The sequence below is a fragment of the Chanos chanos genome, chromosome 2 (assembly GCF_902362185.1).
Source record: "Chanos chanos chromosome 2, fChaCha1.1, whole genome shotgun sequence".
NCBI classification, from domain to species: Eukaryota; Metazoa; Chordata; class Actinopteri; order Gonorynchiformes; family Chanidae; genus Chanos; species Chanos chanos.
This window is the reverse complement of record NC_044496.1, coordinates 17,588,998-17,612,788: the sequence shown is the minus strand read 5'-3', so window position 1 is coordinate 17,612,788 and position 23,791 is coordinate 17,588,998. Positions and strand designations below refer to the sequence as shown.

At 40.3% G+C, this 23,791-nt stretch overlaps 2 protein-coding genes across 4 annotated transcripts; one reads left to right on the top strand and one right to left on the bottom strand.

Annotated features, from left to right (window-relative positions):
* The first annotated feature begins 7,646 nt into the window (after window positions 1–7,646).
* pstpip1b (proline-serine-threonine phosphatase interacting protein 1b) lies at window positions 7,647–14,346 on the top strand. The gene is made up of 15 exons (XM_030765132.1): window positions 7,647–7,679; window positions 8,774–8,874; window positions 9,082–9,156; window positions 9,461–9,495; window positions 9,584–9,690; window positions 10,038–10,100; window positions 10,914–11,018; window positions 11,445–11,490; window positions 11,784–11,863; window positions 12,268–12,366; window positions 12,548–12,644; window positions 12,744–12,813; window positions 12,968–13,050; window positions 13,775–13,902; window positions 14,114–14,346. The coding sequence occupies exons 1-15, from the start codon at window positions 7,647–7,649 to the stop codon at window positions 14,243–14,245; spliced, it is 1,254 nt and encodes a 417-aa protein (XP_030620992.1). The 3' UTR covers window positions 14,246–14,346.
* A 3,076-nt stretch (window positions 14,347–17,422) lies between these two features.
* On the bottom strand, window positions 17,423–19,293 carry tspan3b (tetraspanin 3b). 3 transcript variants are annotated; one of them, XM_030766603.1, is made up of 7 exons: window positions 19,231–19,293; window positions 18,810–19,001; window positions 18,643–18,717; window positions 18,396–18,497; window positions 18,084–18,236; window positions 17,872–17,955; window positions 17,423–17,515 (listed from the first exon to the last, which is right to left on the bottom strand). In XM_030766603.1, the coding sequence occupies exons 1-7, from the start codon at window positions 19,291–19,293 to the stop codon at window positions 17,423–17,425; spliced, it is 762 nt and encodes a 253-aa protein (XP_030622463.1). The 3 variants fall into 3 exon arrangements, with proteins under 3 accessions (XP_030622463.1, XP_030622464.1, XP_030622465.1); XM_030766604.1 differs by lacking the exon at window positions 18,643–18,717; XM_030766605.1 differs by lacking the exon at window positions 18,810–19,001.
* Between the last annotated feature and the right edge of the window lie 4,498 nt (window positions 19,294–23,791).

Here is a 23,791-nt window from a genome sequence, read left to right as displayed (position 1 = left end):
ACACACACACGCACACGCACGCGCACACACACACAACACAGACACACACACAAGAAAACACACACGCACATGCACACACAGACACACACACGCACACGCACACACAACACAGACACACACACAAGAAAACACACACACACACGCACACACAGACACACACACGCACATGCACACACAACACAGACACACACACACGCACACGCACGCGCACACACACACAACACAGACACACACACAAGAAAACACACACACACATGCACACACAGACACACACACGCACACACAGCACAGACACACACACAAGAAAACACACGCACACGCACACGCAGGCGCACACACACACAACACAGACACACACACACACACACACAGACAAACATCCCTACTTTCCACTCTGCTGTGAAGTATGAAAACGGAGGTGTGAAAGCATTCCTTTGAGAGTGGACTAGGAGAAGTGTATGCTGGGCTGTCATTTGGGTTATATATACCCTTGAGACCTGTGAGCTTTAGAGGTTGCACCACATACACAGTGTCTGCTTTATACAGATGAAAACTGTCTGTGTGATTTCAATAATTTACATGCAAAGAGATACATACTTGTTGCAGGATGATGTAATCTCCAGTCTACTGCTACAAGTCTCACTGTCAGATCAATGAGCAGCAACCATGCAGGATATCACAGACAAACTGATAAAAGCCACCTATCCATCCTCAGCTGAATTATTCATCCAAACGGGTGACGTCAATGTCCATGTGTGTGCATGTGTGTGTGTGTTCTATCAATGAGAATAATTACTGGACGGACCAAAACCCAGATGCCCTACTGTTACTAAACTCTGTTCAAACAAGCATAGATACAAGCTACATCTCTTTAACTGCCCTGTTCGGCAAGTGCTCCAAAGTCATCTCACTATCCTGGACAAATACAGCGGACCACTCTACTGAAGCCTATACGATCTTACAATTAACTACCCATCCAGAAAAATTACAAAACAATGGCTATATCTGAATCCACTCTACACTGTCCCCTCTCTTTAGCTGCCTCTCTTTCACTCTCATGAACACACATACATTTATGCATACACGATTTGCACATGCATGCACACACACACACACACACACACACACACACACAGCACCAGGCCATCATAATCAATATCCATTTCCTGAGGAGTTACATTACAGAGTGATGGTCATACTGAACAAGAGTTTCAGCAAAGGCCCAACACGCTTATCTGTTATCTCATGTCTAAGCAGACACACAGGCATGCACACACACACACACACACACACAGAGAGAGAGAGAGAGAGAGAGAGAGAGCGAGCAAAGTGCTAACACAGCAAGGTGCAGATGTTTTGTAACAAACCAAATGTAAATGTTTAGCATTAGTGTGAAAACATTTTTAATCTAGACAGTCATTCATAGGTGAATGACACATCTGTCTCATAAGTACAGGTAAAGAAACAGTAACATAACCAGTAGTGGTGAGGTGTAATGCTTCACCTTATTCATGGTTCAGCTTTTCGGGCCACAGTTCAGTTTAAAACCGGTTCAAAACTTGAGAGAAAGAAAGAATTCTTTTTAAACATATACATTTTTTTTAAATCACACAAGCAGTTACAAAGCTCTTCAAAAAACGAGAATGAATGAAAACTAATCTCATTTTCCTTTTATTTTAAGGTTCTTCTTTTTGCAAACAAGTGTTGGAAACCTAAACTTGAGGAGCAGTTATTTTAAGGCTCTTCTCCATGGCAACGAAGGGAAGTAATTTAAACATCAGTATGTTTTGAAGTTCTTTAATAAGAACAATACTGCAAGCTTTCCATTGTTACAAATGACTGCAAAACCGAAGTAGGCCTACTGCCACATCGGCGATTTCAATTCCTCAGTGTCGGGTCTGTCACCCGGGCATGACATTTCAGCACAAAAAGAAACGCATGATGGACTGGCGGCTCCTTCTACGCAAAAAAAGAAAAAGAAAAAAAAAGTTTGATTTCTATGTAGGCTATAGATTAAATCTATTTTATTCGTTTCTGTGGACATATACATTGCAATATAATTTACTGCCTGAGTAACGACACCATGTGTATTGTTGTTATTGTTGTTAAAAATGGTCACTTGGTCAACACTGAACTGTTATAAAACCGTCATAATCATCTGTTCAGTCAAATAATAATTGGAATTTAACACTTGGAGAGTAAAAGCGAAATTTCTGAGTAAATGTACACACCTTGTTTGAAACCTTGTACTACAGAGGTATAAAACTGTCATGCCCCTAATAACCAGTCCACATAGAGCATTTCAACTACCCAAGGAGCATTATCACCCTTACAGAGAAACAGATATAGTACTATTCAACTGCAACACTGTAGTGGACCAGTCAATACACTAAAAACTCAGAATGTTTCTTTTTACTAATTTAGCCTGCATTTGGAGCTGAAGAGAAAGGCTCACAACACTTATTCTTTGGTGGCTGACATTTTGCCGTAACATTATTCCAACTATGTCTACAACACTGAGATATAGTATTGTTTCTCCTCAATTCCCAAAATGTATTACTTTTTCCTCCCTCATTTTGTTGATCAGTTAAAGGACTAATGTGTAATTTGAATTTAAAAACCTGACGACTTTAGGAAACACTACACTGAGACACAGTAGATACAGTGTGTACTGTATAATAGTTTGGTGTTTACACTGCAATTTAAAGATATAAGATATAGCTCAGACAAACAGCTCTAAATTACATAATAAGCAAAAAAAAAAAAAAAAAAAAAAATATATATATATATATATATATATATATATATATATATATATATATATATGTGTGTGTGTGTGTGTGTGTGTGTGTGTGTGTGTGTGTATATGTATGTGTATATATATATATATATATATAGGTTCTACCTGCCAGAAGTTTGGAGTGGAGCAACATCCCATGGTGGAGAAAATGTACAAAACACCTCTGTAAAATCATTTGAAGCATTACTCAGAGAGATCATTTTTCCTGTCCCCTTCAGGGCAATGACAGCATGCTGGGTGATATTGTAAAATCCAACCATTGTTCCATAATATTATGCCTCACTCATCTCTCACATCATTGTACACATCAGTAATAGCCTTGAATATCTCATTCACGCCTTTCATTTATGCATGCTGAGTTATTAGATATTTTAGTCTTCTTCTTGATGACACTGACACTAACTGAATTTACTGAGCAGAGCATGGGCACAGTGGCACCTAAACACAGTCAGGCCTAAAGAACACAACTTAACACAGCCAGGCCTCATGAACACAGGTCAAATGTAATGTAATAGTCTACCTATAGGTGAGGACTAATGTGCTGAGAATGACCCAGTTTCCCCCTGTCTCCACATGATCACCTGCTAAAAGAGGCTGTGTGTAGATTCGTGTGTGTGTGTGTGTGTGTGTGTGTGTGTGTATGTGTATGTGTGTGTGTGCACGCGCGCGTGTATGTGTGCGTATGGAGTGTACACTCTTTATCGAATTCTGATCACAGTAGTCTCTTGAGAATTTGTAATCTGACTCTAAACACCAAACAGTGGGAAAAGAAAGACGAGAGAGAGAAAAAGAGAGACAGAGATATAGAAAAAGAGAGAGAGAGAGAGAGAGAGAAGAAAGAGTGTAGGGTCTTTTTGCCCAGGCTGGACCTGACAGAACAAAAGCTTCTCAGAGAAGAGTCAATCCACTGGATCAGCACAGTGAACCCTACAACTGGAGTTACCAATTACAGCAGCTATTGGCTGTGATGCCTTCGATTGGTGTGTAATGCATTCTAGGGACTGGCACAGAGAATGGAACGGATGGCGCCATGCTGCTGGCCCACTGACACACTACACCAGCAAGCAGAGCCCTTGGGAAGTAGTGCACATCAATACACGCACCACACACACACACACGCACACACATGCACACACACACTCATGCAGCAAGAGCAAGGCACAATCAGCCATCTAAAAACACCAAACACCTTTGGAAATCTTGAGTGTGGTGTGTGTGCATGTGTGTGTGTGTGTGTGTATTTGAGTATGTGTGCATGCATACCTCAAATACAGAGGGTTGACCCTGAAGCTAAGAGGGGTGAGGAAAACCAGATCGATTAAGAGACAAAAATACTGGTGAACAGTCTATATCCCTTGGAGCCACAAACACTCGTGCACGCGTGCGTGCACACACACACACACACACACAGAGAGGGAGAGTGAGAGAGGTGCAGCTAAGGTGCTGAGGTATTGTAGTATTCTGTCCTGAAATGCAGAGGTCCAGCTGGTCTGGCCACAGCACAGGCGTTAAGAGGCGTTAGAGTAAGAGCAGCATGAGGAGTTCTCCACCTGCTCAAGAGCTTTTCCTTCCAAAGAATTTCACTCCGGACACATGTTCAAAGACATCAAAGACTTTTCCCAGCTCAAAAAGACATGTTGTTTTTACTTGTGCATCGTAGTCAAAAACACTGGAACACTTAGGAACATAAAATAGTCATCCAATGTGTGTGTGTGTGTGTGTGTGTGTGTGTGTGTGTGTGTGTGATGTGAATGTGGATATTTGTGTGTGTTTATATGTGCGTGTATGTATAGGAGAGAGGGTTTGTGGAGGTTGAAGCTATTAGCAGTGTTAACTGCCCACCTTTAGCCTCAGGCCCTGCCACTTTGCTGGAGGGAAAAGCATCACACGCACACGCGCACACACACACACCCACACACGCACACACACACACACACACACACACACACACACACACACACAGACCCACTGCCTGGCTATCTGAAGCTTAACCGCAACCCTCCTGCCTGAAATGGTGACCACAAGCAGTCAACAGAGCCACGCTCAGCATTATTCTGTGTAACACAACGATCAATACACACTCGCACTTGCACACAAACACACACACACACGTCTTACTGTGCAAAAGTGTGATCAATATTTATGTTCACCATTGAGTTGCCCAACAGTAATGTAACAGAGACTTTGTACAGTACATGCACACCTCACACACATCACTTAGACTCATGGACTCATGGAAAGAATATGACTATTGGCATTATGACTCAGTGAGAGAAAGATTCATCAGTATAGAACTTCTCAAAATAAACAAACACACACAGGCACACAAACATATACACACACAATAATGCTGCTTGAGTCTATAAGTATAGCTGAAAAAAAGAAAGAAAGAAAGAAAGAAAGAAAGAAAGAAAGAAAGAAAGAAAGAAAGAAAGAAAGAAAGAAAGAAAGAAAGAAAGAATTCTAATACTTGTTATAGAAATTGTAACAGCATTATGAGACATGCATGCCCAGCTGTGTGTGTAGGTACGACAAAATGTGTGAATCTTTAAGGATAAACAGTGGATTAGAGGGGCTAAATCAAGCGTGGGGACATCTGTTCTCTCTCTCTCATGACTAGGATGTCCATGTTGCTTGCTCTCTCTCTCTCTGTCTGTCTCTGTCTGTCTGTCTGTCTCTCTCTCTCTTTCTCTTGGTCCAGCTGGGTAATCTCAGTAGCAGTGCTACACACAATCAGGCATTCATCTGTCAGCAGTGAACAGGTTGCTCAAATGTGGCTACTCCTCACAATCATGCATTCCAGCAAAGCTTACAGGCTATGTACACAGTAACTAACACACACACACACACACACACACACGCATGCAGACGCACGCACACACACACACACACAAATACACAAAAAGCAATAATCATCAGTGGATTAAACACTACACAGATATAAAAGGCTTACTCTGCACAACACATATACATACACCCATAGAAAACAAGGGTCTAATACTGAACTGAAAGATGCTGCCAGTTTAGAAGTACTTAAAAGTCTAACATATATGTATGTATGTATGCATGCAGATATGTCCGTCTGTCTGTCTGTCTGTCTGTCTGTATGTACGCATGTATGTCTGTATGTATGTATGCATGCATGTATACATGTATGCCTGTCTGTCTGTCTGTCTGCACGTATGTCTGCATGGTGTATGTATGTAGAGCTGCTGTGTACCAGAAGCATCTGTGAGTGGGTGGGTAATAGGATCTGTGAGCCATGGGGGTGTTAAAGGGGGCTGAGAGCCATGGAGGGGTAATGGAAAGGTCATTTGAAATTCCCCAGGTAGGCAAGAGGGGTTTACACGCCTGGTTTGTCACAGCTCGATGCCCAGTCCACTCTAGAGACCTCCTGCACACCCCATACGCACCCTCTTCCCTGCTGCCAAACCTCTCCATCCCCAACATTTACCCTCCATTTGCCTTCTCCAACTGGGAAAGTAACACAACCCACAGATAGACACACACACACACACACTCTCTCTTTCTCTCTCTCTCTCTCTCTCACACACACACACACACACACACACACACACAGAGAACACACATGTGTGCCCACAAAAACCAGGGAGGAACCATGCTCCACAACTCTATCTCACAGAACAATATATGAGGTTTCTGCTCCTTTTTACTGTGTCCATGCTTAGGTTTTCACACCACCCATTGATTATGAGGTGAGATTTTCACATACACACTCACAATCAATATTTTTGACGCATGCTTATCCATGTGTGACATTCCCTCTCTCCCGGCCCAAAAGTGTGAGACACCTTAGCCTTTTAAAACAGGGCAAGGGAGAGAACCGCACGCCGATCAAGGAAGTGTTAGACTTACAGAGGTCTCCGCTGCCCTCTAATGACCAAAGAGCATTACAACAACTGAGAAAATAGACTTCTCAGTTAAAAAGGAAATACATGATTTAAGAAAGAAAGAAAGAAAGAAAGAAAGAAAGAAAGAAAGAAAGAAAGAAAGAAAGAAAGAAAGAAAGAACATACAGTCTGATTATTAACATATTGAGCAATGGAGTAATTCATTCTTTTAGGCTGCCTGTGTTATTATTTATCAGACCCTATAAGTTGTTCAAAACTTCAGATGTCATAGAACAAATGGAACCCACAGTGTGGCGAAAATGTACATGATATGGTCAAAGGGCTTTAAATGAGTAGCCTACTTTCAGAATCACGAAGTGTCCGTGAGGAGATCCAGCAAAAACCAGCAAGTGGCCAAACGCAGCAAGGATCATAGCAACTCACTTACCTGATGACATCAAAGCTTCAAGAGACTAATAGATAATCATAGTTGGAGTTTGGACAGAAAATACCCTTACAAAGCAACCAAATATTTGCTTTGGCGATATACTCCACGCGGTGGCGCTAGAGTGCTTCTTTGTCGTGCACTCTTGAAGGTGAAAACTTTACAGCTCCTAACGTTAAACGATCGGGTAAGGAAAGAAGACATCTTGTGCCCGAAACTGAAAACAGCTTCAAAACTCACCTTAACTGTAATCAAATAATGAAACATATTTTCATGACTAACAGGAGAACAGAGACTATTTATGAGAGACACGGTCATCACTCACCAGCCCTTCCTCTTCTCAAGCAAAAGCGTTATTCACAGTCAAGTCTAGTCTTCAACGAACCACCCACTCTATGCCGCCGTTTAACACGTTGCCTTTTCTCACAGAGAAAGTGGAAATTTCTACTAATGGACACATGCAGTAAACCGTTTATTGACATGCATCTGAGAATACTATCTCCTGGAACCTGTGAAAATCTGTTGAAACTTTCATAGACTAGATATCAGAATGGCGCAATTGCAGTTTTGTGACGCTTTTTGGGTAAGTTCAAATATTATCGTGATATGCTGTCGTCTGCACATACAGCACTTACAAACTGTTAGAATAAGCGTACACCTTCAGTCACTGACAAATCATTTCAGGACAGTTCACGAAATATTAATGGAGAATTGTGTAGGAGAGGAGGGATGTAATTTGACCAGCGAGTGTTTTTGATTTATTCCTCTGTGGGTAGATGCAACTACAGTGCCGTGCAGCGTGTAGTTAGTTCCGATATAATTCCAAACCTGTTGACCTCTTTTTAAAATCAAGCCACCATACTTTTAAAAACCGTTGCCTGTAAAATTATTCCTTGTTTTTGTGGTATTAAAATGAGCGGTATTTGCAGTTATGTCTTTTAAGTTAGCAGTCTGGAACTGCCTGTGGCGTATACAAGTCGTGGATGTCATTCTCATTTGAAACGGTTACAGGTTTGTTTTTTCAGTAACATTTTTTTGTAGTGCATGCCACTCAGCTTGAGTTCGTGCATGCCACCACACTGTGAGACGATGTGCGAGGCTGATCACTCGCCATCTTCCGCAGGAGACTGAAAACCCACCTTTTCAGAGTCCACCTGTCCCCTAGTGTGTAACCATTCTTTTATGTTATGTTTTTATATTTTATGGCATAAAATTAAAACAAAACAAAAAAACAGAAAGAAAGAAAGAAAATCTTCTGTACTAAACTTGTCTCTGTGCAGCGGGTTTTGTTTGCAAATTTCTGTTTTATCGTTGCTGGATATACAGGAGCGTGCTACTGAAAATAATTAATTTGCATTCCTACCGCGATCTTTTGCGTATGTGGTAGTCAGCTAAACCTGATGGATGCACTAAATATAAGTCGCTTTTGGTTTAAAAGCGTCTGCGAGATACGAAACTGTAAACTGTACTTAAAGCTGTGTTCAGATGTTGGCATAGCCATTCTCCAGTTAGTCATGTTTCCATTAGTTTTGGGTTTTGTTAGGTTATGACCACTGGCTGACTTTGGTCAGGTTTTGGTTAGGCTAAGATGTCTTTGCCTGTGTGACAAAATCTGGAGGTGTTTGGAGTGGTGGCTGATGATGAGCCAGCTCTCTAAATGCAGCTGTGTGTTCTCAGGGAACTGACTTCACTGATCACTCTGGTTATGAGGCCATTCTGCAGAGGCTTAACGAAGGCAGACGCATGTGTAAGGATGTTGAGGAGCTGCTCAGGATGAGGTACAGTATAGCACTATGGTACAGGTGAAATCATTTACCTGTGTTTAAGTGTGTACTGCACTGTACACATGTCTATCACTGGTAAAGAAAAACGCTGCTCTATCATAGCAATATGCTGTAGAATTACTAATTCAGCATCTCTCTCTCTTTCACTCCCCCCCTCCCCCCTGCTCTCTCTTTCTCCTGCTGGCATGTGGTCATGTGCAGGGCTACGGCAGAGGAAAGATATGGAAGAGATCTTGTGACAATTGCTCGAAAGGCGGGTGGCCAAGCAGAGATCAGGTCAGCTATTAGATTTGTGCTTAGGTCGTACATAGTTACATCTCCAAACCTCCTCATTCCTCATGTCAGTTTTCTGTAAATGTGTCATTCATCATAAACCATACTGACTCACCTGATCCAGTGTCAGTTTGTTCACATCATATGGCAGTTTTGAGTTTGTGAGATGCTGAGCTTAATTATTTTAAATTCTGATCTTCAGTGTCCAGAAATAAACATTTTGATACAATTCTGCTTTCGTAATTAGTTGACAGAGATCATATGTATTGTATAATGCATGCATATTTGAAAATCATTATTTTAACAGCACGTTGAAAGCATCGTTTGATCAACTTAAAGCACGTGAGTATATTGTCACAGTTTACTCTGCTTTTTCCTCTTGAGTGACTTACATCCGCGAAATCTCAAAATCTGAACTTTTATTCTATAGAAATCGAGAACACGGGGAACCTGCACATTGAGCTGGCAGGAATGTTGAAGGAGGAGATTCAGAAAGTAGAAGCGTTCAGAGAGAGACAGAAGGAGCAAAGAAAAAAGGTCCTCCACAGTCAGATCCACCATCATTCTCATGACATACAGCGCTCTGCAGGTTGCCTGGTTTAATTAGACTGGAAGACACTGGAACAATTATTTATAGCAACCTGTTTATTTTCTCCTTTTTGATTCTTTAGTGTTGTAATTACTAGATTGCTATATTGATAAAATATCTGTCATGTTTTTGGAAAAAGAATTGTACTTAAATAATGTAGATGAGTCTAATGCTTAATGAATAACATCCTGTTTAACTCCTCTCATAATGAGTGTAAACCTTCTCTCCATGGCATATGAAATAGGGAACAATGACTCATTTTGATACACCACTCCTGTTTTCTGTTCTGTCTTAGCTAGAGGAGATCATGGAGAAGGTTCAGAAAAGTAAAGTGACCTTGTACAAGAAGACCATGGAGGTCAGTAAATGACATTAGCACTAAGGGACCCGGAACTTTGCTATTGTGTGACAGATGAGGATTGTACCCTCACAGAGTGCAGTGTCTGGCTGTGTCTTTTATAGAGCTGTAGATTTACTGCAATACTAGGGAAATGACTTATGTGTTGCTTTCAAAAGACTCACCAAAAAGAAAGACAGAAAACAGAGTAGGCTAAAAGAGGAAGAGAATGAGAGGAAGAGAGAGAGAAACTGAGAATAGAGACACTGAACTTATTGACACTTACGTACCACTATGGCTTATGCAGATAAATTTAAACATCATGTGAGCAAGACCTGTGTGAGAGATAGAGAGAGATAGAATGAGAGAGAGAGAGAGAGAGAGAGAGAGAGAGAGAGAGGGACAGACAGAGACTTATATAGAAATAGTTTTTGAGTTGACCAAAGTTGCTTAGAGTTTGAAGGTAAATTAAGCTAGGAATTTCCTGTGTTACTAACACCGTGGCCTCAGTGCAGCACATATGATATGTCATCAGTTATACCCACACTGCACTGCTCACTGGTTTGTTCTCTCTCTTTTTCTCTTTGCTCTTCACACACTTTCTCTCTCACCCACTTTTCTGTCTCTCTCTCACACGCATACAAACACACATATGCTAAAGCTGTCATGAGGTACAGAGTGCAGTCGGCAGGGCTTACAGAAAGATGCATCATAAGACCTTAATGTGTAGTTTAGCGTGGTTTGTACTGCCCTCCATCTCACGCTGTCTGCTTTTATATACATACATATGTTCTGTCTCTCTCTCTCTCTCTCTCTCTCTCTCTATTTCTCTAGTCCAAAAGGTGCTATGAGCAGAGGTGCAAGGAGGCAGATGAAGCAGAGCAGGCAGCGGAGAAGAGGAACAATGACAGTCCCTCCAATTTGAGACAGTCAGAGAAGGTGGAGGCATCGCTATGGAAACAGTTATTTTTAGACAAACACAAATTTGGCACGTTACTTTGCGTAATGAAACAAAATGAATGTAAAAAATTCACAAACCATAGCTTTTTGTTTTGTTTGTACCATGATGATGACATCAACTTTCTACTTAACTGGCTCTTATTTGTGAATAAGAACTGAGTGGCTCAGATACAGTTTCTCTCTGGCATAATCTCTCAGATTTATTACAATTTAGTCATTTGACTTGAATACAGATCTTCGTCTTTCTTTTGTTGTTACAACACAATGTCAAAACTCAGTCATGTGACTCAATTACAGACCAGTGTTTTAGGAAGTGCCATTCTAACTTACTCACTACAGCAGCTTAGTCAGTATCATAAGATGGACTGTAACTCATTGTTCGCTGGCACATTTCCTGCTTTCTAGGTCCAGAACAAAGCCAGACTGTGTCGGCAGGCAGCTAATCTAGCAGGTTTGTGGTATTCCTAACACCTCTTATCTGATCGGTCAAAACACAAGCAAAGGGTAGAAAGGCTGGTCCAGTGACTGTTATCCTGTACTGTACATCGAAACCTATGTACAGTACAACACAGTACAGTACATCACATGCAATTAATGACTGAATAAACTGCACACTGCTGATTTAGTCAGTTAGTGTTTAAGTTCAAATCCACCTTAGTCACTATTTTTATATATGTTGATGTTGTAATTCCACCCTAGTTGTTTTTGTTTGTTTGTTTGTTTGTTCTGTTGAAAACGATACAGAGAAGCAGCATACATTGAACATTGATCAGCTAGAGAAGACTCGCCAAGATTGGGAGAGTACTCACAGGAGCACATGTGAGGTACAAAACAAGAACCTTTACTGCAGCTGTGTGTGTGTGTGTGTGTGTGTGTGTGTATATAAAACAGATTGTCTGGCTCCCTGGATTTTTTTGTTTCAAGATCTGTGATCCTGTGATGCTTTGTGAGTAATTTTCCATGAGTAAACACAGGCATGGGTGATATAGCCATTCACAATAATCAAACAGAAAACAGAGAGAGAGAAAGAGCAGCTTTAATTTCACACACACTTCACTCATCCTCCCACACACCCTCTTTTAGACTGTTACAAAAATGTACTGTTTATGAACCACACTCTGGCTGGCTGAAGATCACAGAACTTTGACTATGCAGTGGATCTTGTGTGTGTGTGTGTTGTGTGTGTGTGTTGTGTGTGTGTGTGTGTGTGTGTGTGTTTGTGTTGTAGGTTTTTCAGCAGCAGGAGTCCGATCGTATCAGTATGCTGCGCTGTGTATTGTGGGACCACTGCAATATGCTCTCTATGCAGTGTATTAAGGATGATGATGTGAGTGTCATTTGACAGCCTGTTTGCTGAAGGCCTCTCTAACAAACCACACAGCACACTTACCACTAACTTTGCATTTTATTGTTACCTTTCATAGCTCACATGAGATTTCAGATGTGACTTTAAAAAAAAACCATTTGTTTCTGGTTCTGTTTTTATAACAGCCTCTTTTTTTCCATAGTGCCATGAGGAAGTCAGGAAAACTCTGGAAAAGTGTGACATAACCGTAGATAAAGACTTCTTCATTTCAGTGAGAAAGACAGGCTTAAGTCCACCAGGTAATATTATTTTCCTCATTGTTAGAAAAAAAGACAGCTTCAGGGCTCCAGTCAGGCGTATGGAGGTTTACTAAGGCCCATTTCCCTCTGTCTCTCCAGAGCCCATAAAGTTTCAGAGTTACTATGAGCGGGAGACCAATGGGAGCCCGGGTCAGGCCCACAAGAGCAGGTCAGAGTGATGGTGTCAGCTCCTCCACTGTCAGTTATGATGGTGTTATGCTCATTAAATGTGAGAATGACACTGTAATCTGATACCATCGTTTCATGAGTATTGCGCTGTACTCTCTCTCTCTCCATCTTTCTCTCTCTGTCTCTCTTTCTAGCCTTACTCACTTGCAGCAAGAGGCCACCGGCGGCTCCAGGTCTAGCATTAACAATTGGAGGTCCTCAGTGGCACCATCTAGTGGTCAGTGTCAGTCTGTCTTTCACGTAAAACTGGTCATAAAACAGCACAAAATGTTTTCACTGCTATACAGCATTTCAGCATTTTATGTTACTATGTTCTGTTGTCAGCACATCAGTGGTCAGTGAATGTAAGGCTTACGCAACGCTGCTTCAGAGGTCTATGTAAATATTTCACAAGACAGCGTTTCAGCAGTGTCAGGTTTTAAAGTGGAACTTGCAACAGTAAATTCTCACAACTGAGAAGAATTCATCTGCTTTACAAGAATATGAAGCTTTTTTTCGGAAACACACTAACACATTACAGAGTTGCAAGAAAAATTACCATCAAGAGTTGTAAGATTAAAGTCTTCCATTGTCGCACCACTAACAACCGTCATCGCACTGGGTCTGTTGGTGTTAGAGTAAGTGAATGCATCAAAAATTGCAAGATTATGCTGTGAATATTTCATATTGATCTGATTATATTATATCCTCCCAATGTTTTGTATACTTGTAAAGGAGTTCCATAATTTGTAGCATGATTAGCATGAAGAGACCCAAGACAAAGAATATTTAAGTAGTGCTGGTTTGTGGAATCAGGTTTGACACCTGTCACAGATCAGGCTCTAAAAGTCTTTGCTGAGTGAAGCAAAAGCAGATTAAGGTTTGTTTTTTTTTGTTTTTTTACAAGCCCTGAAATTTTACTGATCTTCAGATGGAAGTAATACCTTACCCTCTCCCCTCAGAGGTACTGGTCTCAGGCAGAGATGAGGCTGGTGGTTGGGCCTCCACGCAACTTCCCGAGAGGACAAGAGAGGCTGACAGAGATGAGAGTGTGGATCAGTACATGGTGATTTATGATTATACAGCTCAGGTAAACTGACACACACACACACAACCTCCCTGCCACCTCTCCAACATGAATAACCTTGAGTTAGATGTAAGCTTAATCTTATAAACCTGCCTAAAGCTGTCACATAGTAACTGCTGATGTATGACCAATTACACCAGTCTGTCTAACATTAATGCTTGTTCTAGTCGAGGTTCACTGGTCTTCAGTGTTGTTTTTTCCTCCCTGTCTATAGGACAATGATGAGCTGTCCATCACTAAGGGTGAGTTTTTGGTGGTGACTGATAAGGGTGAGGATGGATGGTGGACAGCCCACAAAGGAAACATGGTTGGTCTTGTCCCTGGGACTTATCTGGCCAAAGTCTGACCATGGACCAGCCTGCTTACCCATAGTCTTATCAAAGAGTGACCAAAGAAGTTTGTGACAAGATCACATAATCGCTGTCGTTCTCCAGAGATTTACCACAGAACCTGAACATATTTGGACCACACTGATCACTCTGAAGAGGGTGACAGTCAGAGACAAAGCCCTGAGACGGTATCTTATAGTTCCTGAGTTCAATGGATCATTTTACAATTTTAGTTAATACAATAAATAGTAATATTATAGATATATACGACGACACTCTATTTATTAGTAACCCATTATGCAGTGAGGTGTGCCTTAGTGTGAAAAATGTGACTTGATGTAAGGATTTTTAAGAGAAAAATAAAAACAGACAAGCTGTCCCAGTACTCCTGATCACTTACTCTTCTGCTCCTCTGTGCGCCACCAGTAATAAAAGTAAAACCAGCTTTCATGCTCTATTGACATAATCCAGGGGGAAAAAAAACCCTAAATATTCATGCAGCACGGATATTACATGTTTTACTTCAGATGAAGCACATAGCTGGTATTTGAGTGTTAGACCGACCCTTTGTATTTGTAGTACAATTTTGTGTTATGCATATACAGTATTTAATGATGAATGCTAGTAATAGGATACATGTTAATCTCAGTGAAGATAAGAAAATGTCTTAAAAATCGTAGATTAGTTTAGAAACGTATGCACAGATCACCACGGTCTAAAAAAGTGAGACAGAATGCTGCCGGAAGGTTCCAAGAAACAAAGACAAATCGAGATTTTTTTGGAAAATGAAAATGAAAAAAGAACATCTTTGGCCTCTGAGACATAAGTATTGTTTATTGAATCAATGCAAGAAAAAAAGTATAATTTTTAGATGTGTGAAGTACAGTGTGGACAGCCAGGAAAATGCTCTTGCAAGAAATTTTTGTACTCTCTGCAAAAAATGCACACTAGCTGATATCAAGCTGAAATGATTTTATTGGAGGACTGTAGCAAAAAAACAAACAAACAACCCCCCCCCCCCCCCCCCCCCAGATAAATAGATGCATATAAATAGATGCTGCTTCTTCTGTGGATCAGTAAGCCTGCATTGGATGGACCATTGGAGAGCTCACACTAAAATCTTTCAGTGTCATATTCAAAATAAATTACACCACTAGGCTAATGGATCTGACCTCTACTTAGTGGACTGAGATGAGTTGCTCTTATCTGCAAGGAAATCTAGATTTAAGGAAAGCACTATGTTATTACACTCCATCATTAGATGATCCTCATACACTCACACCTTGGTGCATCAAGAGTGGTCACTAAAAGACACCACATTTTAAACATGTTCTGCATTCACAGTTTACAGAGAACAGAACATTTATATTCATTCTAACCATCTTATGGAAAGTAATCTTCGAACGTATGTTTTTTTTTTACGAATTATTTTCTGCTATTCTGTATGTTTCTCCTCATCTCCAGTTTTTGTTAATGTGCACACTTCCTATCACAAACAGATACAAGGTCAAATCATGAGGAGTTTTGTCTGACCTGCTCTGAAACTATGTATGTCTGTTACTGATTGTCCAGTTTTGCCACATACTACTGTGAAGACCTACACTCAGATATGGACCATGTAATACAAACAGTAAAACTGGACTCAGGCCAGTCTACTTTTCTAATCCCATTCAAAGGTGGACTAAACATCTGAGCAGGTGGCTTAAAATATTTTTGTTCTTTCTATCAATTTTTTCCCCAAATGATTAACAAAAAACCAGCATGCATAAAACACAAGAGGCAAAATGGACAGAATATTAGCACAAAAAAAGCTCTTGAATTTTGAACACTGCCAAACCCTCCTTCTAGAAATACTTTGAAAATAATTACAAGCATAGAATTATTCTTCTGTTACCACAGTGGACCTGTGAAAATATAGTGACGAGGTTCTTGACATAATGTAAATGAGTCATCATTTTGGTTCTAGTCCTGGCTAAGGAAAATTATATAAAGTGAACACACTACAAAGCCTTGTGCATGAAGTTTCTTTTTTGTGCTTCAGTCTTAAGCACGTGTAAATATTTTCTCGTAGTGATTGGTCAGTAAAATGGCCACAGACTGTTAGATGGTATATCATGCAATGGTCATTGGTCATGTCTGTTTGAAGAGAACAATAGTCCTAAAGACTGGTTTACGAGTATGGGAGCAGTTTACAACGTTTGATTCAGTTACAATGAATCAATATGAATGTATTTTGAAGACAAAAATAAATAACAAGCATGAAATAACCAAAAGAATGCAATGGGTCTTTCCAGAATTTCCTAATGTAAATCTGAAAAATTTGTCATACTTAACCGCTTGAAACACTTCTGCTTTCACTATAGTTCTCTCTGTACAGGCTCGCTTCAAAATTGACAGTGTGGATATTGTGTTTTGTCTTGCATTATATCACACGATATTTCACCCTGTAAACACCACAACGAACTTAACATTGTGTTAATTTTGAAACCCTGCAATTACACCACAAAATATCTATTAAATGAGATCCTCCTTGGATACCAAAAATGAAAAATAATAGAAATGACATAACACAGTACATTTACACTATTTCTGTGAGATAACACTTGGCACAGGAGGGATAAGAGGGTTTAAAGAGTTTCAGGGCTTTGTGAATGTCTATAGAGTAGTAGTGGGGATGAAGAAGAGTGGTCAAAAGCAGTGCTTTTAGAGTGGTTCTTCATCTTACTTTATATATCAGGACAAAATAATCACCATCAGGACTACAAGTATTCTGAAATACAGAGCTGAAAAGACTACACACAAAAATGTAAAAAAAGACAATGTTGGATTTTAAGACAACATGGGAACCTGTAGAGGATACAAGCAGATTATACTGGATGAGATTTAGTCTGTTAATTGCTTACTTAACATGTCACCTACATAATCAGCTGTCCACATAAAGAGAAAATAAATTCCAGCTCATTGAAACAATACTAAATGAAATGTACGGTACATGAGACACGAGCATAGGGGGGATTTTGGCTACCCACAGACATCAGTAGTGTAAAACGTTTAAATACATGTTTTAAATAAATATTAAAAAGATGGACCACCATTCCCTGGAGGTCAGTATCAGTAGTACTGAATTATGCTTTAGCTTATACATCTGAAAAGCTGGGAGGACCTGCCCTTCCCACAATGCCGCTTGGTGTTCCTTAGGCATCTATGCCTGTGCTGACCAGCAGCTCATAGGCAGGGTCATGACCCCTACGACACAGCACCACAGATGCACACAACAGTCCCAACATCTGCAGAAAAAAGAATGACAGCAGGTAGAGTAAAGGTCATTTATCGTATAGGTTGTAAGAAACATTCCACACACCTCATCCATTTGGAATCATAATTCACTAGATATCTTGGTTAACTTGCCATTGGTTAAGGCCATTGGGGCCAAAAGCATTTTCCCAAGTCTGTTGCATTGAGCCACAACTACAGGAGGCAGTACAGGTTTCAATCAACTGGTATTTACATAATTTTATACTGTATTGTGCTCTTCAGGTAAAAGATATACACAGACCATCATACAAGTTATATGCTAACCACAGAATGATGGAACAGCTCATGTATTAAGAATACAGAATGAAGCTCTCCTGGGAGTCTTTACCTGTATGGCTGCAAACGTTAATGCAGCCAGAATGACATATAACATAATGTCCTTTAGTTTCTTCACTACAAGGGCTTCACATCCCTGCAAAAGAGAAATAAGCAGTTGGCAATGTTTTAATCCAGTGATAGAGTGCTGACACTCTCATTCTCTCACCTCGCCCCCAACAGTGTGTGTGTGTGCACATGTGTTTGTGAGTATGTGTGTTATACCTCTGGATACAGATCTCCAGTGCGTGCAAGGGTCCCAGTACAGTTACTGATAGTGTATTTGCAGCAGCTCACTGGTACACTGTTGTTTCTGGACTCAGTAAACCATGGAGTGTTCATCCAATCAGAGAAGTTATGGATCCCACAACAGTGCAACTGTAAGAGAGAACAAGTGTGGGAGCTCATACACAATTTCTCTAAACCTGATGAGGAGCAGATCCTTGACAGAACAAAAAACTGTAAAGCACTGAAGTAGGACAAAAGATCAAAGAACATCTCTGATAAAAGTAGCTGACTCTTCTCTTATGTCCTCACCTGCCTCTGGACATAGTCTATGGCACGACTCGGAGCGTCCATGTTTGTACCATTATACTTATTATAAACCTTTTGTATAGAGTGGTTCACTTCAGCCTCCACCTGCAAAAGATGAAAAGCATCTTCAGAAATCACAGTAACATGTTACCTTGGCTTTAGAGACAGTACTACTGAGAGACAGCGCTACTAAAGGGTGCACTTTGCCTGACCTAGATACTGCTCGTTTTCCCTCTTTAACGGGACCCACCTTCGCTCTGTAAATGTACCCCAGTACGACCACAACCACCTCTGTGACAAAGACCAGCAGCAGCACCACAGAGAACTGCACAAAACAAATAACCAAACACATTCTTAAGACATGATAACCACATCAGATTAAGCGTAGATAATTCCGATGTAAATAAAATGACTTACAGTAATCAGGCAACAGCGACTTTCTCTAATGGTAGCACAACAGCCAATAAAGCCGATGAGGAAGAGTAGCGTTCCTACGGCGATTATCACTACGGCGGGAATCAGGGTGTAAACATCTTCAAAGAAATGGTCATAATCATCGTAGGTGATGAAGACGTATGCTCCAATATAACACAGTATACCAGCCGCAGCCTGAGTGTGTGTGTGCGAGAGAAAAAGAGGGAGAAAAGGGGTCATAAATCCTGTATGAAAAGGGAACCTTTGTCCATGCACCCAGCTGTCTGTACATCATTGCACGATTAATATAATTTGCTTAATCAAAAGCTAAATCTAGCTGGTGTTATGTTCGATAGCTTTCGAGCTAGCTCACTGGGTGACAAGATTGTGCACCAGTTAGCTCCCATTAGGTTGCTTGACTTACCCAGAATATCAGATTCAGGAAGACCAAAACTGTCTTTGATGAGGTAACCCCGCACTGACCCATCGTTGCTGTTAGTGCTCAATATCTACGCTTAGGCAAATATTATTGAAAAGACTTACTCTAACGTGACCATATTTTAATACAACATTGCCATGGCTATCCTTGAGAATGGTGCCAAATAGCAACCGTCAACAATATATTCAATTGGATGTAGCCAGTCACATGTCCCAGTGACCTCAAAAACGCATGGATTTTTTTCAGATGCATCAGACACGGTGTGAACTCGAAGTAGGGAAAAACGGCAGTTTGTGTGATTCAGAGGGTTTTTCCCTTACTGTGTGGATGATGTGCATGTGGTCTTTAAGGTTTGTGAATCTTTCCCCTCTATGCTTCTTTAAAGGTACTCTAACTGTCGTGGAATCAGGATTAACGTGCCAGATTCAAAACCCGGACTCAAAGATTCAAAATCGAATTCACACACACACACACACACACACACACACACACACACACTCGGGTAAAGACAGTCTTTTCAGCGTACATGTTCCTCACAATTCAGGACAGTAGTAGGAAAACATACCATACTTGACACAAGTTGTCATAAATCATGTTGACGGCAAATGGCTTTTTATGTCACTGCTTTGTCACTGATATCTCTCACCATCAGTCATAAAATTAATGCAAACACTAGCAAACAAATACACACATTTAATCCCGAACTTTAAAAAACGCTGAAATGCTTTACAGCACTGCACTGAGCACTGTTGTAAAGTGCATTAATTCCATATTGCTTTTTTTGTATTACATTGGTTAGTGATGCTAGACATATTATATTATGATAAGACATTGATTGATTTCACAGGGGTCACTGCCATATTAGGGGCAGAGATCACGTGGACTTGAGTCATCTAAAAATTCAGAGTGAAAAGCTTCATTTGAAATTATTCTAAGAGAGACTGACTATATTCATTGGTTCACAACAACAAACCAAAGGCAGTTCCATAACCACTAAAACTGTGATGAGCATATGATTCCAAAGTCATCATGTATGTGCTGTCACATGTTGCAACACTGGCTGTCAAACTTAGAGGTGTGTTTAACACCACCTTCACTTGAGTCAGTTTCAACAAGATTAGATCTCTCCAAGCAACATCTGGAAAAAATGATCACCTTGCATGTGGGCCTCTGTAGCACTCTCTTTGTTTGAGAACCTGAACAGCCACCCAGAGCTTGCAGTTAGTAAAGAACAGTGCACCTGGGTCTTTAAAGGATCTGGGAATTATTCCCACAGCTCCCCATACTTCTTTGTTGTTACTTGTTGGCTATTAAATTCAGTCACCAGTGAACTCCTCCAAAGTTTTCAAGGCCTTAACTCCTCAGGTCCTTTCTACCATCAGTCATCTTAATTTTTTCAGTCCACTGACCAATGGCCCCTCTTTAACCAGTGGAATAACTGGCCTTCTTTTCACTTCTGTCTTGAACCACCTTGCCATATTTTCATTTTTCTTCTTCTTCTTCTTCTCCTTCTTTTTCTTTTTTTTTTTTTTGCATTTTGCATTTCGCATCGTGTAAATAATTATTTAAGATTTTGTTAAATATGAAAAAACTTTATGTGAAGAAAACCTCTTCCTCTTTTTCTTTGTATTCTTATTATTACCAGGATAGACATTTGTTCTAAATTTTAGCCCAAAGTTAGTTTGGTCCATCTGTTCTGACAGAATGTTGTGTTCATTTATCAGTAGATGTGGGATGCTAATTCTTAAAGCTGTTGTGCAGGAAAACAACATTAGTCATGAAAAACATTTTTGAGTACCAATGTGTGGTTCATATGTAATGTACTGTTCCACTTTCAAAGAGAGTAGTAAAATGAAATAATTTCTTTATCTCTGAATCCCTAAATCATTAGATTTAAAACAAAATGGACTGTGGATGAGAAGTTGCCCACAAAAAACAACTGAGTGATACAATATTATTTCTTGTAAAATATTTATTCAGAACAGTAAAAAAACAAAACAAAACAAAACAAAAAAAAACTATTTGATAACGTCCCAACATCCTCTGTACTCTCTTGACTTAATTAACACATTTAAGATTTTGCCGTCTGAATCTCCGTGGTTTCTCAGAGTTACTCCAAGTTCCCTCCTTTATCTCTAGTGATCTTATGTTTTTCATCTTATTCTCTTCACACTCAGCCCCCTCCCAACCTCCTTGCCACTCTTCCTCAAAATAATCTGAGTATTTTATAATGGCTTCATTCTCTTTCCTTGTCCTCTTCTCAGCTTTCTCCTTCTCTAACTGTTCTGTCCTCTTCATATTAACTATCCATGCAGCATGTTCCAGCTGCTTCTTCTCTGCCTCATCTTTCTCCTTCTCTAACTGTTCTGTCCTCTTCATATTAGCTATCCATGCAGCATGTTCCAGCTGCTTCTTCTCTGCCTCCCACTCAGCTGATCTCTCCCTCTCTGTCTGCAGCTCAAGAGCAGCACGTTCTCTCTCCTGCTGCCAATGTTCCTGTTCTACTGCGATGAGACGCTCTAGCTCCTCAATTTTCGTAAGCAGAGCAAGTTTCTCTCTCTCTTCTTTTTCCCTCTCCTTCTCCTTTCTTTTTAGCTCTTCATTTTCTTTCTTTATTTTATCCAACTCCCTCATCGAGGCCTCCATTTCTTTTCTCATCTTTTCCTCTGTAAGCTCTCTCTCTTTCTGCTGCTGTTCTGCCATCCACGCAGCGCACTGCACCTGCTGCCTTTCCTTCTCCCACCCTGCTAGGTACTCTTTCTGGACCTCCAGAACCATTTGCTCTTTTTCCTGCAACAGTGCGATAGATGCTTCCAGTTCCTTTATCTTTTGGACGAGAGAAGTTTTTTCGCGCTCTCTTTCGTTCTTGATCTCCTCTTTCTCCCTCTGTGCCATCCATGCTAGATGCTGCAGTTGTTTCCTTTCCTCCCTCCACTGCTTCTGCTCTAGCTCAAAGGAGGCTTGCAGTGTTTCAGTCTTTTTTAGAAGAGCCAGTATCTCTTTTTGTCCCTTCTGCCTCTCCACCTCCTTCTCATAGAGCATACAGCTCATTTCCTCTCTCTTAAACTCCTCCATCCTACATTCTTCAATCAGCTCATCTACCTTTCTATCCAGGTCCTCTACCTGTCTCAGCAGCTGTTCCTTCACATTCTCATCTAACATTCCTTTATATTCTTGCCTCACTTCTGATGGCATTTTTAGAGGCTGTTTAGCAGTCTCTATGCTGTCACCTATTTCCTGTCTTCCTTGCACAGACTGCTCTCTCTTCATTTTTCTCTCCAAATTTCTGTTCTCTCTAATATGCTCTCTTAAATTTTCAGTGGGCCATTCTTTCCCTCTTCTTCTCTGTGTCATTCCTTTCTGACTCATCCTTTCTTGTAGGTCTGATCTGTTGGAGAGAAATAAAAAATCGAAAAAGAGAAAAGAAAATTAAGTTATGAACAATTATTTTTAAGAAACTCATTTTGAATATTTTCTGCTTCTAAGAACTTAGACGTAAAAAGCTCAGGGAGTCGTACGCTCTCAAACGCGATGAAATATAAAAATTCGTCAGTGGAGAAAAAGTCCTATAATTAACACAGTGACTTGTCAATCTAATGTTTCCATGTAATTTATGTCTCAGTTTAATTAACAAGTATGCCACATATCCATAAATGTTTATCAGTATTACCAGTTGATAACGCTAGTTTGATTTTAGTTCATACGAGTCAGAACACTCATATTTTGCCGCACGGTTTCATTCAGGTTAAGCTGTAAGCTATTTCTCCGTATTTCAACTGAATTTGAAAACTCACCAAAAAATATTTAACGGTTGTTCACGTCGTTTACGATCTTTTTTGTCCTCTCGTTTTGTTGAAAATCAGATGACTTGTTTTCACTGTACGTTTCTAGGTTCGTGGAAAAACGAACGCGCCGTCATAAGGTATATACTGAAATGATGTCATAACGGCGCAAGAGAAGAATCGTTCTAAATCTCCACTCATGGAGTTTTATCATGGAAATACTCAAGATCAAAAAGCATTTTGCCCCCCTTTTTAAAATAACGGATTTTTAGGTCTGTCCCTCTTAATTAACTAATATTAGTCAGGGCCTTTTAGGGCCATCCGTCTGGACGTCAATCCACTGAAAATAGTTTACATTCTAATACCCCTTGACACTGTCCACACTGATATTACTTGTTGGTGAAACTCAAACTCCAGTCCCATCCCCATCCATCCCTCCACCCAGACCACTTCATGTATTAAATGAAAGCATTGCCTGTTCAGTTTAGTCTTTCTGCTTTCGTTAGTACAGTGCTTGAAAAGAAGTATACCAACAGACCATTGCCCAGTACACTGTCTGCAAACACAGCACACAACATATGTGTATATGTATGTACATATGTGCATATACTTACACATATATCAGTATATTTACAAAGCACACGATATCTGTCAACAGACTGTGTTTGTAGAAGTATGATTATACCAGTGTCTATATGTATGTGTGTATTTTTGTGTATTAGTGTGCACTTGATGGGGGTTGCATCACACTGTCATAAAAAAAT

Bases quoted from the DNA above. Each gene is read 5' to 3' on its own strand.
- tspan3b (XM_030766603.1), bottom strand. From the start codon at position 19,293: ATGGGTCAGTGCGGGGTTACCTCATCAAAGACAGTTTTGGTCTTCCTG. The intron at 19,002-19,230 runs GTAAGTCAAGCA...ACACACACTCAG, and splicing joins TCCTGAATCTGATATTCTGG to GCTGCGGCTGGTATACTGTG. The intron at 17,956-18,083 runs GTATAACACACA...TCTCTTTTGCAG, and splicing joins CTGGAGATCTGTATCCAGAG to GGATGTGAAGCCCTTGTAGT.
- pstpip1b (XM_030765132.1), top strand. From the start codon at position 7,647: ATGGCGCAATTGCAGTTTTGTGACGCTTTTTGG. The intron at 11,019-11,444 runs GTGGAGGCATCG...CCTGCTTTCTAG, and splicing joins ATTTGAGACAGTCAGAGAAG to GTCCAGAACAAAGCCAGACT. The intron at 12,367-12,547 runs GTGAGTGTCATT...TTTTTTCCATAG, and splicing joins AGTGTATTAAGGATGATGAT to TGCCATGAGGAAGTCAGGAA.